This window comes from Ostrinia furnacalis, unplaced genomic scaffold, assembly GCF_004193835.3.
Source record: "Ostrinia furnacalis isolate ACB-3 unplaced genomic scaffold, ASM419383v2 OfSCF3121, whole genome shotgun sequence".
NCBI lineage: Eukaryota > Metazoa > Arthropoda > Insecta > Lepidoptera > Crambidae > Ostrinia > Ostrinia furnacalis.
This window is the reverse complement of record NW_021133360.1, coordinates 395597-416123: the sequence shown is the minus strand read 5'-3', so window position 1 is coordinate 416123 and position 20527 is coordinate 395597. Positions and strand designations below refer to the sequence as shown.

The window sequence follows — 20527 nt, the reverse complement described above, 5'->3', positions numbered from 1 at the left end:
GGCCTTTATTTTTATTTTGTTTGTTGTTGATGAAACTTTATCAATGTAGGATAAGAGTGTATAATATCAGGAAGTTTTTATAATGACGAGTACGATTATGTAAATAATATTAAAGACGAAATAAGAAATTGTTTATTTTATTATACATAGGTATTATACACAATTCGTCTTATCAATATTTTATTGCAATAAAATTTATCTTCGTATTTATTGACGCACATGGATCCAATAAACATTGTTTATCTTCCTTTATAGAACACAATATTTATAGCAATATTATTATTGTTTCTCACTTTTTTGTTTATTTATTCATTTAAAAGTATAACTTAGGATTAATTTTACTGTATCTATTTGCAATTATAACCTATCATTATCTTTTTTAGTTCAGCGACAATTACTTCTAACTTGTCCGCAATTTTCTAAATCTCTCAACGAATCTCATAACTGTAATCCAAGGTCTACAATGGTACCAGGCACTGGGGGTTGGTAGTCAATTCAGGGGGAGGGTCTCGTGGACCCAAGACCTCCTTCCCTCGTTGAACTCTGCCGCTGTGTGGTCTGTACCCTCCAGAATCCATTTGGTGGTCAGGAGACCTTCCACTCCGACTGGACCTGAAAAAATAAATAAAAATCATGAGTTTCGTGAAACGTAACTTAATAGTTTTTTAATCACCGTACTGGAACATAATTTTCATATAGGCATTATGTCTTGTCATTGGGATAATTGTGGGAGACCTTTTCAGTAGTGGACGTCTTATGGCCGAAATTATGATGATGATTAAGTATGTCTGTACAAGAATGTTATGTTTAAAATTATTAAACATATTTTAAATGCTGCTTCGTGTAAAATTAATACCTATTGATTTCTAAAGACACATTTCAAACTTACTCCGAACAAGTCATTTATTTATAGCACAAACCATCAATATTATATTACGTTTCCAAATTTATAATGAGGCATGTAGAGAATTTCGAAAACAATTTAATATGATGTTGAGAACACGCCTTAAACTATCGTCTAATTGTTAACATTGATCGATCCTGGCGAAGGGTTAATCAAGTGTTTATAATTAAAGTTCTTAGTAACAATAATTGACACATTATGGTCTTCAAAGGCTCTCAAATGCAACTTAAAATTATTGACTTGGGCTTGTAAAGTCAAAGATTGGCTCTGCATAAGAACTGCTAACTTTTAGCGATCCATAATGGTCTCGGCATCATTTTACTTACATAAAAGTGTTTCTGGTTATATTCATGTATCCCTCAATCGTCGTAACCACTCGTTGGGTTTTTATAGGCGATCAAACTGTAGATCCTGGCTACACAGTAGTCGCAGCGGTGGGACCGAGAGGTGGGATACATGAATATAATGATAATATGAATTGCACATTACTTAATAATATAACTTTAAAAAAAAAACCGACTTCAAATGCGTGAACACAAATAATACCTATTCAACAGAAAAATAATCGTTCAAATTGGTTCATAATCGGCGGAGATATTGCGTATAAAAAAGTTCATCCCCAATTTTCCACCCTTGGGGGTGAAATATTTTCTTCAAATTCGCGTGAAACTACCCTTCTAATAATACCTATTCAACAAAAAAATAATCGTTCAAATTGGTTTATAATCGGCGGAGATATTGCGTATAAAAAAGTTCATCCCCAATTTTCCACCCTTGGGGGTTGTTTTTTATTATTAAATTTAAATGGGACCACCCTTGAGGTATTACCTATACGCCGAAAAAAGATTTGTTCAAATCGGTTCATAATTGGCGGAGTTATCGCGTAACAAACATAGAAAAAAAAAACATACGGGTCGAATTGAGAACCTCCTCCTTTTTCTGAAGTCGGTTGAAAATATGAAATGATGCAAGAATTACTACTTGTTTTACGAGTAGTCCAAGAAAATATATACTCTAATATTAATTGTTCAAACCCAAATGCAAATGTCTAACGAATCATCGTCACATACAAACTCATAAAGAGATTTGTCAGTTAATTGAAATAGTTAGTAATCACAGTTAACAAGCGGCTGAACTTTCCAGACAAATTAATTACAGGCGCTAACTATTGCATTACGGCGGAACTTGACTAAGATTCGGATCTAAACCAGATAGTCAAAGACCAATTAACAGACCTGCCTTTCAATGGCAGTTCAAAGTTTAGATATCGCAATGTCACTTTGAATTCGATTCCGAGGGTTAATTGGACTGGGATACTCAATTACTCATATACTACTAATAAAATCAGTTATTGGGTTTTGGTAAACTTTATCTCGTAATTGTTTATTCGAAATATTCCAAATCTGTATAAATTAACTGTTAGCATTAGCTCTTAAATACTGCCGAAGTTTTGTGGTCAAGTCTTTTTTGCTTTAGTTTTTTATTTATTTATTTAAATGGTATTGGTATTGATATTATGTATTTACACCGGTAAATGTGTTTTAAATAGAATAAAAAGGACCACCACAGTGTTTTCACCATTAATCCCTAATTTTAAGTGACCCCTTTGAAATGGACGGCCATAAGAACGTCAGTCTGTAAGACTCTAGAAACCAGTTTTGTTTACCTCTAGCATGTATCCTTGCGGTGGAGATTCCAACCTCAGCTCCGAGCCCGAATCGGAAACCGTCGGCAAATCGAGAAGACACGTTGTGGAACACGCACGCACTGTCCACGGAGCCCAAGAACTTCTTGGCTGCATTGTCTGTTAACAATTAAATACAGTCATATTAATATTCAATATTTATTTAAGCTGCTCAAATAAAGATAAAATAAAACTGACTTTAAATCTGTCTGGCCGATTAATGATTTAACCATTCGATATGGCTATTGTCGATATTCATCACAACGTCATCTAATGTAAATATGTCAAATAAAGTGCACAGTCAAATTATTTGCTCGAATTTATAGTCCGAAGAGCAGATACTCAAACATCTAAATATAATTGTAATGTAAGTAGGTAAAATCAACACATACTAGAACAAAATTTGACACGTGTTCTCCTTGAAGTTATCTAACTACTTCCCTGTTTATGACATCGTGTGATTATCATATCACTGCGTAAATAACTGCCTAGTAGTATCTGAATAGACAATAGAGTTTAATACTCACCATTCTCAGTGATGATAACGTCTGTATGAGAACTTCCGAATTTGTGAATGTGTTCAACTGCTTCATCCATGTCTTTCACTATTTCAATGCAGCATTCCAGGGATCCATATTCATGTTTCATGCTGCGAGCTGGAGGTGGACCAAACGTCAAGTGACTGGACAGTTTCGGACCAGCGTGAATCTTAACACCTTCCTTCTTCAACATATTACAAATATCAGTGAACATAGTCCCAGACAAATGATCTTCGTGTAACAGCAACGTTTCCATAGCATTGCAAGCGGCTGGGTAATCACACTTTGCATCGCGAACTATCTTCAAAGCTTTAACAGGATCCGCGTCTTTGTCAATGTACACATGGCAGATACCTTCAGCGTGTCCAAGTACTGGGATATGCTGGGATTGCTTTTGTATATTTCTCACCAAATCTGAAGATCCACGAGGGATGATCAAATCAATGTGTTTCTCCATAGCTAGAAGATCGCTTATCTCCTCTCGGGTTGAAACTAGAGATATGGCGTCTTGAGCTCCGACTGTCTTTAAAGATTCTTTAACCAGATCCATAAGAGCTTTATTTGAATGAGCAGCCTCCTTTCCACCTTTCAAGAGAAGTCCATTCGCCGACGCCATTGCTAGAGCAGCAACTTGCGGTAGTGAATCAGGTCTGGATTCAAATATAACTAATAATACTCCAATAGGAACTGTAACTTGACGCAGAACCAAATTCTCAGCTAATTTGGTCTTCCTCAAAACTCGTCCTACATTTTCGTAGCTAGAATCGGCAATTTGTTTCAAACCTACTGAAAGTGTCTTCAACTTTCCTGGACTGAGAGACAGTCTGCTCAATAAAGCAGACGCTAGTCCTCCTTTAGTAGCTTCTTCCAAATCTTTAGCGTTTGCTTCTAATATTTGATCTTGTTTATCTACAAGTGAGTCAGCCAAAGAATGAATGGCCGATGCTCTATCATGTGGAGATAGTTGTTGCAATACTCTGCTTCCAGTTCGTGCTAAAATAAAGGTTAGATTATCAATCGATACAAAGCATAATTAATTGAATTGACTCACAAAAGATACTTACCATTCTCAGCTAGCTCATCCACAGAGTTGGAAGCGTTAGTCGCATAGTCCGTGAAGAAAGTGCCCACTTTTCTACCACTGATGATAGTTTTGATGGCTTTATCTTGCATGCCGTTACAAATCACAACGCTGACTCCACGAGCCATGGCCCATGTAGCTGCGTTCACCTTTGAGTCCATACCACCTGTTCCCACCTAAAAGATAAATACAAACATATAGATGATGAAAGAAGAGCAGTTACATTTTTGCTTCATTATTGTGATCCTCATATTTGTGATCATAAATCTGACTTTATCATAATCATCTTTATTATCATCATCGTCATTAATTTAGTCAGGTAAATGGAGGATTTGGCCTAATAAACTCCCCGTCCTGGCCGGACAGCTAGAGACAGGATAGAAGTCTATTAAAATTATTTTTACCTTAGATTTCTGTCCAAATTGAACCTGCTCCTTTGAGGTGTATGTGTGCATCATCCTGGCACCGTCTTCCCAGGGTGGCTTGTTGTAGATACCATCTACGTCAGACATCATGATGAGCAGATCTGACTGGATCTCTGCTGCCAGTAACGCTGATAAACTGTCGTTGTCTTTGATTCCAATGCCCTGTGGTGATCGAGAAATATGCGTGGAAGTCAAAATATTGTAATTGATGAAATAAATATGTAGGTATGGGACATGTTGGAAAAACTCAAACAAATTGAGATATTGATTCTGAGGGAAAACTATAGTTCGTTCGCGTTAAGAATGCAGTGAATTATCAGTGCAACTGCAGGATAAAGCTGTATTCACAGAGGCATTTTTCAAACAAATTATATGTATTTTAAAATATTAAGTTTAATGAATTTTCAAAAATACACTTAAAAGCTAAATATCAACGGCGGACAATGATGACTTACTGCATTCTTAACGCGAACGAACTATAGTTAAAACATAAATTCTGACTCCTCTTTTTTAATTCAATTAATACATTTTCTAAAGTCCGACTAAGTAAGTAATATAATAAGTTGTTACAGCCTACACGATAAATAATGACGAGGAAAAAGAATAACACACTACATACGTACTATGTTTACATATGTCAACATGAGTTCGTATAACTTATACGTGAATGAACCATTACCGAAAGTAAGTAGAAACGGTTATCACAGCTCACAGAACACCGGGAAAGTGACTTTCCTAATAGTGTGCTATGATCGTTCATTAACTGTAATTTTCCTTATGTTATACAATGACAAGTCTGCAATGAATAAGCAAGTCAAGTGTTTATGACTAAAGTAGGTCTGTCCTCATTCTTTTGTCACTGTTTAGCCAGTAGGCCTAGGAAGTGTGAGTACCTATCTAAATGATAAATTATTAGGCTCAACTTCTAACAAATTTTTCGGCTGATCTAGGGTGGTCCTCCTCTTTCCTAATTTCCGTGCCGTGCCCTACAGGACCCATAACGTTCTAATTTTAAGTAAAGATATTGAGTATTGAAGCGCATCGAGATAAGCTTTTATCGCGCCATTTTAATAATTTTACGCGATTAGCCCATACATTTTGTTATCTATATAATCATCGATGAAATTTTATCACGGGACTCATCCTGGCACCGGCTAGGTCTTTGCCTGTCCTATTAATAGGGATGTTCTTGGGTAAAAAAGCCAGAGTTTGAATTAATCCGTCGGTTTTATCAAAAAATGCTCGACACGTATTTTTCACTTTTTCAAACTAATGAAAATTGAAAGAGGTAAATCGCGTCAAAGTTCAAACGAAGAGGCCCGTGACGTCAGGCGTGCTTCAAAGTGTAGCACTTTGTGATGTTACGCGGAACTTCAACGCATCATAGCTTCGTCATTACTTGTTTGATTGACAAATAAAAATATACGTGTCCAATACTTTTTGATAATGTTAGGACTAAAAGTTATTTTTAGGAAACTAGCATATTAGCGTCCCGAACTACACAACAGAAACGGCTCTGGGTTCGCATTACCTCTCTCGTGGTAAACACCATTTAGTATTGCTACAATAGAGCCGGATAATTAGCTATCATTAGGAGAATAACAGTGGCTTACACACAAAATGCCGGTTATTTATCATCTGGGATGGAAGTAATTATTTGGATTGACTTGGACTGTGACACGGGAAAATGGCTTTCTATATTTAGCGCAGTTAACATTATAGAAGCTGTAGTAATGTTTACTATTTGTCACATACTAGTACTGTAGTCACAAATCATAACCCAATTACAGAAAGAGGGTCAAAAATCAATCAATATTCAGGCATAGGCCTGAGTTCCTGTAATTTATTAGCCCAAATATTGAAATCGAAACAATCAAAGACGAATTAATGCTCGATATTGAATCGATTTGCGCGTCGATATGAGATATCCCTTCCTCGTAATAAAACCGCATCAATTATAGTATCTAAATGACGATTCTTTCATCGTCAGCTTCATAAGGTGTACAATGAAGAGTGCTAATGTATAATGTGAATACCTACTGTCATTAAAATTTGCAGATTTGTGTCAGAACAGTATGGCACATGTAGTACCTACACTATTTTTCAACTTACAAGACCATACAACAACTTGGATTGACATCCTTACCAGAATCTTCGCGTGTCTTTCCCAAATGTTGTACAAACGATACAAAACACCAAATCTACCCACAGTATTGCTTTCACATAGTTTCCATGTAAATCATCCCATCAGCCCTTGCCAAACTGATTTACATAGGCCCAATATTGAAGCATTGTTAGTCTGGCCTCAGGCTTGTTACGGCTATATTTGTATTTTCATGTTTGAGCTATTTTGGGCCTGCGAAAATATGTATTAACTTCGTTAACATCGAACGAGAATTTAATATAAATATTAGCGGTGACGTCAACATCGAAAGGTGAGATGTAAAATTAGTCAGAGCACGGAGTGTTCACACTCTGTAATTCAAATCGATAGGTGCCAAACCACTCAATAACCAAATGTGACGCCCGTAAAGCGTCATAAATTATTGTCGAGGGTATGGTGACAGCCTCTTTACTCTTTATAGACTCAAACAGAGACTAAACTGTTCAGTGCCCTTACAATACTTTATGATCAAAGATCTATTTGCTCGTATAGTTTGATACATAGAACAGTTTTCTAACAAATCGGCTTTATTTATTTTTTAGAAAACATGACAAGATTTTAGTAGCGCGGGTTAAGTATAAGGTACATACCTAGATAGGTAGATTAAATATTTTTTTCGTGTTTTCGTGCGTTACCTACTGTTTATGAGAATTACCATCAGTCTAATGCACTACTGTCTATCTATCCTATTACAATAAATACTTCTTTCTATTATTATGATGTTAGCCAGGTGGTAGGGCCCGAAAGATAAGGAAACATGTAAAGTGCCCCTTAAGGGCTATCTTTTTTACTGTATTGACGTTAAAAAGTGCCACCAGTTGTCAAAATTGAATAAAATATTTTTGATTTTGATTTTGTTAAAAACTTACCTTCTTCCCAGTCCCCGGGACCACGGTGTCGTCATGGATGTACATAGGCGGGCTGACAGCGTCATTCGTGTTCACTATGGGCACGATGTTCAGGGAGATCAGCTCGGAGAGGGTACAGAACAGGTTCTTGCGAGTCTCCTCGTTGTAGAAGTCAGGTTTGGTCACCAGCACCTGAATCGGAAATATACTTTTAATTAAATTATCATATTAACGGCCTGGATCTAGTGCCTTCTTGTTACCTTTATGAGGTAGTCTCTGCCACTTTTTTCATTCCATAGCCATAAAACATTTCTTAAGAAGTCATCTAATTCTATCATATGAGAAGAGCGATATAAAGATTATTTAAGGCCTTTATGAGGGACAAATAAGGGAATTACTTATTCCATTCAAAAGTATCTATTTGGTGATATTCAGTTTTGTGTGCTGTACAATAAATACAGTATACAGCATACATAATAGTATAATATGTATAACAAACCATTCTCCACTATACACAAACCTTTAGCTTAGTAGCAAATACGAGTAATCTAAGTCTGCATCAGAAAGAGGAAGCCACAGGAAAAATAACTACTCAGACAGAACAAAAGAAACGGTAATCGGATTAAAATTCAATCTACTTTAACCGTATTTATTACCGCTCGGTGTATCCCGGTTCATATCTCACAGAACCAGCTTTTCATTATTCAGACATGTAAAGCAGAAAACCTAGGCAATGTGGTGTTTTCCCGTGAAATACGCACCTTTCGCCATTGTTTCGCCTCGTTATTATACGGTATATAATTCAGAGGTCTAAATAAACAGCCTTTTAAAAATAAATTGGGTATACCGTATGTGAAAAAAGCCCTGGTAGAACCATAAAGAGAAATGCCCAAATCATGATATGGCATACGTAGAATAGTGGGATCGAACTTATAGTTATGTGGAAGTATTTTTTAAACACAGGGAGGAAGAGAGACGTCTATATAAAAAATTTTATTCAATCTTAAGCATAGACTTAAGTCTTGTACCTACCTATCGCAAGCGAAGTACCTACCATTGGAGTAAGTTATACTTTTTAAGAACATGGTATATGACCTCTGAAATCAGCCTACTTAAAATTAATTTTAAGTAGGCTGATTTATATCAGATTTATATCGCCTTACAAAATATCACGCGCAGATATTACATATTCGAAACAAAATAAACTGTATTTCTATACTAAATAACTAATTGTTTTCTTGAACAGCCAGTATAATGTCTGCAGCATTCTGGGATTACATTAGCATTCTCATGCCCTCGATCATAATTTAACGTAATAGTATGTCGAAAGCTGTATGTAATTAATTTTGGAAAATTTCAGCGCAACATTGTCCCCTGTTATAGTAACAACAAAGAATATGTAAAAGTTGTAACTAAATTCTGAAGTCTTTTATAAATGGAGTAAAATTGTTTTCTAACATTCACCCGCCATAAGTTTATTAATTCATTCATTCATGATAAGTTCAATTAGCCCATGCAACTGTCATAAATAATCATGGTCATATAACAATATCCTCTAGATCTAAACACAGTTCAAATCATTTTGTGGATAATTATTAAAATTCAATTAAGAACTTTACAAACTTCCGATAACTATCAATTTAGTATGAGATGTATTCACAAGGGTAAATTGAATGATAGTAAGTACCAACAAGCATGCGTTGAACACAAAATAATTGACTAACTTTTGGTATAGGTAATTCAAAATTCAAATTCAAATTCAAAATTCAAAATTCAAACCTATGTTTCACAATAAATAATTTTGAATTTTGAATTTTGAATTTGAGGTATTTGTCTCTAAAGCCTGGATCTATTCCGTCTGGAACATTTGATACCCGAGTATTTTCGCTTTTCCCTCGTATCAGCACGAAGGTTCGACTACCTATTTCAATATTACTCCACCCACACACTCTCTCTTTCTTACTCTTATTGTCAGGGCACATGAGTAAAAGAGACGTTTGTAATCCAGAATTTTGAATAGTCTAATAAACATCCATAATTGATTTGGATTGTAGATGTTAGATTGCTAACAATGACTTTATCTCCCTGTCACTCTACGTGGAATGCATACATGTGAGATAGAGATGGATAAATCTTAAAAACGAATTGCAGAGTAGACCCACTGATTAGACTCTAAGACCAAGCATTAAGCATTTTAGATGACTTATTTAGTAATTGAAACCAAGAACACACAGCATGTAGGCCTGTGCACAAACCAGAAGTTTTAATCAAAGATCTGTGTTCTTTACTGACAGACAGACAATAGAAATTGTGGCATCTAATGTCGTTGGAATAGTACGACTTTGATTTTTACTAATTCAAATAGAACTACTAGCACATAATATTAATAAGTTCTCTACTAGGTACAACTAGACTTCTAAGATTGATTAAAAACTTTGAAAATCTGTCGATGAATATCTTAAAATTTAATTTGAAGAAGCTCACCATGATTAATCTGAATTCTAAAGAAACAAATTTCAATTTGAGTTTCTCAACTCCACAATGATTATTTTAGGCCAACAAAGGCTGTATTAAATAAGAAATGATAATATGATCCCTTTCAAAGTAATTGCTACCTTGTGAAGTTATTTGGAATTGATTGATTGAATTCATTTCATTACGCTAAAGGCAGATAAAATTTCGCCTACTCGTTTCGGTCTGGTTCTACGCCAATTAATTTAGTTGTTTGAAATTTGGGGCTTTTATTTTATATAATTGATGTTGGTTATACGAGAAATTTCGAGGGTTTGAAACATACTGGAAGATCATATTATGTTTGACGGCCTTAATTCAATTGCTTGGGTATGTTTTTGATGAATGCTTGTATAATAATTTATGTTATACACACGAGTACCAACTCGGTGTTTGTGAGTTCGTTTCCATGGAATGATAACGTATTAGAAATAGCTTTCCTCTATCTTCTACAATCTGTAGAGCGCTTTACGTGTGAAAGTTTATCATACTCAAAACTAATTATCTATTATTATTTTCTTGAAAACCTCGCGTCATATTCGTCCTTAAAATTCTGAAGGTCAAAAAGGAACGACAACAAAATGTTTTCAAGATAAAAATAACTTTTAAAAGCTGATAGCGTCCCTAATCCAGTCAACTCAGGTTTATACTGAAATAATAAGAAAAATCTTATTTTTAACAACGTCAGGGGTCGGCGAACTAACTACATGGAAAACATCTCAGGGACTGACGATAAAGTAAGTATACCTAGATATTACAATATAACTAGGTATTACAATATACCTAGGTTTTTCAAAATACCCACTCAGATTAATATTAAGCGTCGAAGCCCCAGGTATTTCGCTGGGCTTGAATATTGAAACTTAATTGTAGAATAGGTACATTATTAATTAATAGCGAGTAATTATAATGAATAGCGCTTAATTGTAGATGATAATTGAGCATTATTAATCAAATAGTATTTCATTAATTATAATAAAATATCTATAACAAACTCATTGAAGGACTCACATCACATGACATTTTAAATCGATTTTCGGAATTTTTCAAGACATTTTCAGGATACCTATTTTTGACCAATTAAATTAGTGTTCTAATAAAGAACACACTGATATTTAATAACAACGTGTAATTGAATATACATGTTAATTACTCAACAAGAATCGAATGAAATACTCATTTGATATTTGTATCAAAGGGTGAGTTTCTCAGAATCATTAGCAAGCAAATCCTTCTCAATTACTTCCACCCCTGTGTATTTTGTGTTTTTTCCTTGCGAAATATTAAAATTCTACCGTAATGGAATGAGCATGGTTATCTGTTACCATTGTGTATTTATCTAACTGTAGATTTTTTTTATTTCTCAATGTAATCGTTTGTTAAAAAGGTGTTTATAACATTTTTTAACTGGCATCGCCTTTTAGGCTCTCCCCATTTTAACATAATAGGGGACCATTATTTCGGTAAATCAATCCCTAATTTTTAAGTGACCCCTATGGTAACACATAACTATACTATAACATGAATTTTGTTTTCATTAGATGCAGAGTTTTCATTATATACCTATAACCTTGAGAAATATACAGTCCGCAAACACTAAGGCCAACTGAACAGTATTATTTCATTTGATAAATTATACTAAAGATTAATAATTGAAATTTACCACTAAGTAATAAGTAATTCTCTCATTTCAAACTCAGTCTGTGTTTCTCTCTGCTTACAATTTCATTAATATTAAGTTTGTAAACAACATTATGCCTAGTTTAGATAACATTGTTTTTGATTAAATTAGTGTATACTCGTATTTCATGCTTTGACTTTCTTTGATTGGAATTTACCGAAAAATTGCGGGCAAAGGTACAGGTAGAGCTACTCAAAAATCTAAACATAATGTAAAAGATAACTTCTAATTCGCAATTGCGATTCCAAAAGAGTTAATTAACTCCCTCAACAAGTGACGACCTCTATGGTACCTCTAATTTGTATTTTGTATTCTATCGCAATAGTTATAAAGTTCTTTACAAATATTTCGACTGTAGCGCAAAGGGGGAGCTGTACAAAGGATATTGCACCGGCAGGGAAGTGCAATTACAGCGCATGACACCCATGATGCATGCGCCGGTATTTCGCAGTCTGAGCTAACAGTACCACAGCCAGAAGTAATAGAACAAACAGTTCAAGACAATAAGTTACGCTTTCGTAGGCGTAACTCCTAACACTTGTGGCGAATAGGTAGCTATGTCTTATCTATACTTCTATACTAATATTATAAATGCGAAAGTAACTCCGTCTGTCTGTCGGTCTGTCTGTCTGTCTGTCTGTCTCGCTTTCATGCCTAAACCACTGAACCGATTTTGATGAAATTTGGCATAGATACAGTTTGAGTCCCGGGAAAGGATATATAATATTAAGGATAGTTTTTATCCCGGTTTTTGAAACAGGGACGCGCACGATATTGTTTTTCTGTGACAGACAAAATTCCACGCGGGCGAAGCCGCGTACGGAAAGCTAGTCTTCTATAATATAAAAATGAATCGCAAAATATGTTGGTAAGCGCAAAACTCAACAACGCCTGGACCAATTTTATCAATTCTTTTTTCTAATGTTCGTTGTTGTCCAAGGTAGGTTTTTACAGCGAGAAGAAATTGAGTAATTTTCGGGAAAACCCTGGACGAAGCCGCGGGCGGAATGCTAGTTTTAAATAAATTGTAACAGAGCCTGAATTTCATCTTACAGATGGTGCTCAAAAGTTGATTAAAAACAATTCTGGCGTGTATTTCTTTTTGTATCCAAAACGAAGAAGCTCTTGCCTTGCATGTCACCTGATGGTGGTAGCGAACGTCATCCGCACCCGAAATCTTAACCACAGAGGAACTGACTATCTTACCTCTAACTGCCGGAACAAAACAATGCTGTTAACAGTGTTGTTGTGGCGTGTGGATATGTTTGGCAAAATTTCAACTTTTGAGAAACAGTCCTTTAATCTATTGCTGACTTTATTAGTGTTCAGGCTGTTATGTTCTAGGCTGTGGCTGGAAAAGGATTATGGGCGGGTCATTTTTTATTATCGCCGCTTGTGGTTTCCTTTAGTCAAGCGAAATTCATTTAGCCTGGAACACAGTTCATGATTAATGAATTAGTGCTTTGCTGGTGTACGGTGGAAAATCTGTTACAGATTTTAGTTAAATAGAGCTGGGTAAAGGTGGAATATGAGAATTTGCCCTATAACTAAGCCCCGTAATAACTTATTTGAATCGTTTGAGATATTTACCAATTTCTCATTTCGAAGATTACTCGTACGTACCTAATAATGACATTATTAGTATGTACTACCTATAATAAAAAGCCTGTTAGGTTGTTTTTAAGGTGCAAAGTCACTCCCGCTGTCTGTGGGCTTAGATCTTTTTAACTACAGAGCTAGGTTCGGGATTTAGATGTATTTTACGATAAGCACCCTAAATTTAAAGATAAATTGCATAAGCACTTAAGTTCTGCGATGTAGGGCACGCTTTTTTTTCTTGTTATTATTAGTTTTTTTTTTTTTTTTTGGTTTAGCGAGTCGCTTTTGTATTCGTTTTAAATCTCCGTCTGAATGTTGTGCTTACCCTTAAGTGACATATATATCAGAAATGTTATGTTCATAAATGTTAATCATAAGAGTATAATATATATGTTGTTGGTATGCCATATAAATAAATAAATAAATAAATAAATAAACTACGCAACGGATTTTAAGGCAATTTTCAGTAATAGAAAGAGTGATACAAGAAGAAGGTTTAAATAACACATAGCACTCGTGCGGAGCCGGAGCGGATCGCCAGTAAGGAAATAATACTTTATTTACATTACAAGACGCAGAGGTCCCGGGTTCGATTCCCAGTGGGGGCAGATTTTTCTGTTCGGTTTGGTTGGTGGTAGGGCTTGTTCTAAGTCCGACTGGCTAGCTACCACCATCTTACCTAAGTCTGTCGCCATAACAACAATGTTAACAGCATAGTTGTGTTCCGGCAGTTAGAGGTAAGATAGCCAGTTCCTCCGTGGTTGAGGTATCCGGGTGAAGCTCGCTTCTATCTCCGGCCTGATCATCACTTACCATCAGGAGACATACAGGCTAAGAGCTTCCTCGTTGTGGATTATAAAAATAGGTTTTACAGTATACGTAATATTGGCAATATGCCACAAGCTACAACACTACTGTACGTTTAAGTTGCGATCATTAAGCGTACCCGCTTCCAGGTATGAACAGGTTGAATACCGTTATTCAATCCAAACTATTTGGCGAGCCTACAGTTGCTAAGGTAACTTGGATGTAGGCAAATGTATCAAAAGGCATAGGTATTTAATCAAGGCTGTGTACACTGATGTTAATAAATTAATGCCAGTACTATGTAGTACGTAATAAGTTAGTAATCAAGAGANAAGTAAGTAATCAAGAGAGATTCGATATTCATAAACCATAATTCACTCATTACTATGAAGTCCTTATTACAAAACAACGAAACTCGATTCATTATAAATCATAAATCCTGTCTGGCGATTGGTCTAACTAAATACAGAAATCAAACCAATCTAAAATCTCAACCTGTATTTGAGACTGAATCAAGTTTGAATTAATGAGTGATTAAACAAAGAAAATAATATAAATGGCAGGTTATCATTAAAGGAGTAGGAAATAGGAAAAATAGTAACATAAGCAACTACAAAAAAAATAAAGATTCTGAGGTCTCTGTAAAATAAATTGTAACAAAATTTACTTTTGATATCTAACTGATGGTAATTCAGATATTTTTATCAGATCAATCAATCATTCTGTAAAACGAATTGTCATGAACATAGTCAGAATTTTATTCGCCAAAACAAAACAAAGACAAATTACCTTTTCAGTACCTAATTCCCATTTTTGTTACTAAAGTATTTATTGGAAAAGTAATTTATCATTTGGGGATAGGTTCATGTTCACCACATTTGTATTCGTTTAGAAATAAAAGGTTCATTGTACTATTTACAGGTATCTCATCCATCTCTAAGTACAATGAATATGGAGTCCTTTGTTTCTTGAATTGTGTTAAACTCACAAAGAATCTAGGACGGTACAAACATCAGCAAAGTTTCTTCCAACGTAAATAACTGAGGACATAGTATCTTCGGTTTATTGAACTGGAAACACTGGTGACGCTTCCTTTTCGAAATATATTTGCTTTAGTAGCATCACGTAGTAAAAATAGTTGTAGCCTTACGCCCATATGCTTGCTTAAGTGAAGCAGCAAATCGAACGCACAGCATTGAATAGAGCTCTGTGATTGGTTCATGTGTCTCCCTATGTGTCCACGCGCACTGTGAGACCTCATATTAATGTTTTTAAATACGGGTCTTACGTTTTATGTGTGTAATAGTGACCCTTTTGAGAATTCAAAAGAATGCAACAATATAATAAAAGAATGTTCAAGAATTCACAACTGATTATTTTCATACGGAAGCCTACGCCCGTACCAAATACATATCACTGAAAAATGGATTTCCATCGAAAAATTCTCAAAAATGAATGCTCATTCAGTGAGAGACAATTGGCGATCAAAAATGGGCATCAGGTAGAGCCCATCACTAGTGATCACTGAAGCGGCGCTTAGCGGTTATAATATTATGAGGGTAGTCTTACCTGAGCAATCTTGACGTTGTACTGTGAGAACATGGCGTCGTACATAGACATCAGCTCTGACTGGCCCACTGCGGCGGCCGCGCGAGGGTCCAGGATGCTTCCAGCGTCCTGTAGTATAAGTATAATTTAATAGTTAATATTATCCTTCTTTTGAGGCTACGCCGAACTAAACAAAGCTCTGCTGCACTAGCTTTAAGATTAAACCTTAGTTTTTTTATGTAAAAAATTAAACTCAGTCACTTATCTTTCATCAACTACTTTAGATGGGATTGAGCCCACAAACTTACGCCACATGAGTAAAGATGCTTACGCTTCAAAATAAAGTGACTTTTAGCAACTTGATTACTATAATGAATCAAATCTCAGTCATACCCATGCCATCTTTTACGACGCTCTAATGAAAAGTCGTAACAGTACTATACCTCTCGGGACTATTCCCACCAATGCAACTCCTGTGTAGCCAGGATCTACAGCTTGACCGCCAATAAAAACCCAACCAGTGAAGGTCAAGTTGGTCCCGGGGGAAAGTTAAACTGTCATTGAATACGCACCAACATTAAAGTACATCTCTCAGAAAAAAACATAAGACAAACATTACCTCTCTAGTATGGTCGCTTGGTGACAACGTCTCTCTCATAGATAGAGACATGAGCAACTCCTGAGTGAGCTTCTGTCTGCCGAAGGCTACAGCTCCACTCGTCACCATGATGCACTCCCGGCCTTCGTGATGACACTCTGCCACCTGGTGGAATAGAAAGGAATAAGTGTGAGAATTTTTAATTTTGTCACGTACCTATGTAAATAGATTTTGCCATAGTACAAACTTGTTTAAAAACTTTTGAGTATCTTTTTACATATTCTATAAAGTCCGGGTCACTACTATAGGCTTTTCTACCACATAATTCAAACATTTTTATAAACATAATAATAGGGGTTAGATGGTGCTACCGTTCAGTTTTAGATTTTTAAAAATATGTTTTTTTTAAAGACAAACAGAGCTGCCCTATATTCAATGTTGGAGTTGTTATTAATAGAAGTTGTTAAAAAAATATTGTTCTAAAAATTTTCATTTACCAACCGTGTTCTTTCAATCTGAAATCCAATTTACGGATGGGGCCGAATTCAATATAGCTGAAACAAATTCTAAATAAGGAATTCAGGTGGACAGTTTAGCAGTCCCTTAAAAACCCTATTCAGCTATTGATATCTCATTATATTAAACCATCGTTTGCAAACAAAATATCCCATAACCATCGGTTCTTTCACCCTCGCAAACAAGAAATAATCCCTCCATGCTTACCTACTTTTATCGGCAAACAAAAACAGACCAACAAAACGTAATAAAATAGCTTTGCAGAAGGTCAGCAAACAATAAAGGGTTTCTTTGACGACGAAATTCTATTTATAAACATTTTGAGATAACATGATTGTGGGGCCGGGGATACGATGACTGACTTTTAGATGCCTTTTGTTTTATCAGGCAAATAAAGTGATAAAATTAGTTAATATTAAAATGTTTTGGTTAGTCCCCATCAAACGAAAACAAAGGAAGTTTTAAGTGTAACAGGAAAAACTAATCGATTTTGTGTTCAAAAATAGCATTTTGCTCTTGATTGTCATGATAGACAATCGGATTTAAAATATGATTTTTTATACAAAACAAGGGAAAATTTTGACCCAAGTCCATTGCTATGCAAAATGGGTCCTTTTGTAAACTTGTGAAACTCAATTTTTATCCAACTGTAAAGGCGTAAATTCAATTAATTCGATACTGCCAATTTATTCTATTTTATTATGTCCTTTCAGCTTGCTACTTAATTGAAAATCACCTTAGAAACATCCTCCTTCATTTTTTACTGCGGAGGTTCAAAGAAAAATTCTTTTCAATTTCCTACACAATGAATTAAGGGTCGCTTTTAAGTTTAATTTATAATTCAAAGCGAAAAACGTATTCTGTTACGAGTTTCATTTGGGCGTCTTGATACCATCTGAGGGGAAAAGTGACAACCTAGTTAAAAAACGATAAAAAGGAATACTACCTAAGTTATAAAAGTTACCTTTTAAATTTAAAGAAGAGATAAATTTGAAGGATTGTTCATAGATACATAGATGTCTGATAAGTACCAGAGTCCAGAAGTTATACAAGTTTGGAATGCAATTGGCCTACTAAATTCTCGTTCTTTGGTAATAATCAACAAACCTTCTAGCATACTTTAGTAATACTATTTTACTAAGTATTCTATTATCTGCTCTACTCTAGACGCTAGTCAGTCATTCTAGAATCATTTTTAGTTATTACCATCTTTCTGAATTCCTTTCCCTTTAAAATAAATATTAATCTAGCATACGTCCAAGGCTTTTTCAGTACGCAGTAATAAATTACCTGCTCCACAATAAATGCCAGCCGGCCCAACGCCAGTCCGTTCCCATCTTCCCGCGTGATCACAGCGCTGCCCAACTTCAACCAGTCTTCTAGCATACTTCAGCTGTGATTCTCTGAAGAGCCCCATCTATTTCTCAACTTTACTAAATACTAGCGGCCGCCCGCGACTTCGTACGCGTGGATCCCGTTTTACCCTCTTCATCTATCTTACGCGGTTTAGATTTTTTCCCGCTAACTCCCGTTCCCGTGGGAATTTTGCAATATCCTGTTGTAACTAAGCTTTAAGTTCACTAAGGTACCTGCATGACAAATTTCAAGCGTCTAACTTAAGCGGTTTAGATTTTTCATACAAAAGGATTTTCCCGCTAATTCCTGTTCCCGTGGGAATTCCTAAGTATACTATAACCTGCCCAGGAGTATGAAGAATAATTGTACCAAGTTTCGTTAAAATCCGTCGAGTAGTTTTTGTTTCTATAAGGAACATACAGACAGACAGACAGACAGACAGACAGACAGACAGACAGACAAAAAAATTACTGATTGCATTTTTGGCATCAGTATCGATCACTAATCACCCCCTGATAGTTATTTTGAAAATATATTTCATGTACAGAATTGACCTCGCTACAGATTTATTATAAGTATCTATAGATTAAATTACCTGCTCCACAATAGATGCCAGTCGTCCCAACGCCAGTCCGTTGCCATCTTCTCGTGTGATCACAGCGCTGCCTAGCTTCACAACCAGTCTTCTAGCATACTTCAGCTGAGATCTGTCTGTGAAGGTCCGCTGCTTCCGCTCGGCGCTCACCAGAGTGCGCTTGTCAACGTTGACACCCTGCTGTAGAGAATAAATGATAGAATTATCATCCGAAGATCTTAGTTTAGTTGGATCCAACATATTATTGGTATACAATAATCACGCTTCAGGATAACAGTCTCAAATTTTTATACAGGGTGTCCCAAAAAGTACTGTCAAGCTGAAGCCCAGAGTATACCAAGTTTTCCGGCTCGAAAAATAAATACATTTTATATATTCCTTCCTGAAGCTTTACCGATTGATCTCTACCTAGTGTCAGATTACGCTTTCATTCTCTTCCTAATTGATTGACCAATTAACTTTATTAACACATTGTGTGCGTCATGTGCGATTCCTTCTTTACAAATCTTCACCTTGATAAACTCTATCTAGATTCAAACGCCAATGTTAGCGTAAACACTCGCGGAAGCGACTAATTGAAATCAAGTGAAACTAGCAAATAGTTCGGTTTAACACCTAACTTTGGAGTTGCAAGTCTCGGGGTAGATAAACGTAGACTCTAAACAAAGTGGCAATTACTGGCACTATTTTGTTTAGGGGTGTTGCTGTTTGTTAAGGAATGGTATCAGAATGGTTACAAAAACAGTCTGACCTCTCATTTGTTTGCTTTCAACCTTAAAAATTCTGCTTTCATTTAGCCTTCTGAAATATTAATATTTTATAAATATTCTTGGTTCATTCTGTTATATAATTTTTAATTACTTTATAATTATTATGATTGAAAACCTCATACCACGCAAGACACGTTCTAAATTGGTACACTCGCATCGACGGACGTGTAAATTGCTTGACATAAGCCAAATAGGGTTACTAATAGAGTTTGTGCTCGAGGACTGAACGTAATATACTTCAATGGGTCATTGAGAAAGCATGATAAACCATACCAACCAATTTTCAACAAGTATTGGCTGGAGTGGAAATGTTTTGGAAAGAAACAAAAGATTTTCGGCAAAAAGAGTGATGGTTTTGTCAACCCAGCTATTCTATGTAATGATAAGAGAGTGCTAACCATAAAAATACCAGTATACCTAGGAATATTAACTTTATGATGGTCCTAACATCTTCTTCATTACTTCATTTACATGTTTGACAGTTATACAATTTTAAAACGTAATTAATGAACCAAATTAAAACTCTATTAACTGATGAAATGATGGCATAATTATTTCAATTATCCAAAATGCCTATGGCTCGTTTTCCTGTTTGCAATATTTGTCTTTTTATAATGATTCGCAATCATTTAAAAGTCCCTAAATACGAAACGAAATGACAACACATTTACATTCCAATATTTTATCAAGCTCCTTTCAAAGACGTTTGAGCCTTTTGATATTAAAGAAAATATTGACACAAGGTAGGGAATATACTGAAAACAAAAGAAAAACATACATTATGTAATATTATACCGGTCATTGTGAAAATTCTTGGAGAAGGCCCTTGTCCAGCCGTGGATGTCATTTGGAAGAAACAAACTATTAAAATAACGCTTTGTAAGAGATTGTTATACTAACT

General features: G+C 35.4%; 2 protein-coding genes across 3 annotated transcripts in view; both read right to left on the bottom strand.

Moving 5' to 3' along the window:
* Reph (Regulator of eph expression) overlaps positions 1-20527 on the bottom strand; it is a 96929-nt gene that overhangs the window by 63615 nt on the left and 12787 nt on the right. The gene's annotated exons all lie outside the window — the stretch shown is intronic.
* Positions 207-19037, bottom strand: P5CS (Delta[1]-pyrroline-5-carboxylate synthase). Its single transcript, XM_028310841.1, has 9 exons — positions 18857-19037; positions 16411-16554; positions 15813-15920; positions 7667-7837; positions 4613-4795; positions 4192-4384; positions 3116-4120; positions 2571-2708; positions 207-612 (listed from the first exon to the last, which is right to left on the bottom strand). The coding sequence occupies exons 2-9, from the start codon at positions 16516-16518 to the stop codon at positions 491-493; spliced, it is 2028 nt and encodes a 675-aa protein (XP_028166642.1). The 5' UTR covers positions 16519-16554; positions 18857-19037; the 3' UTR covers positions 207-490.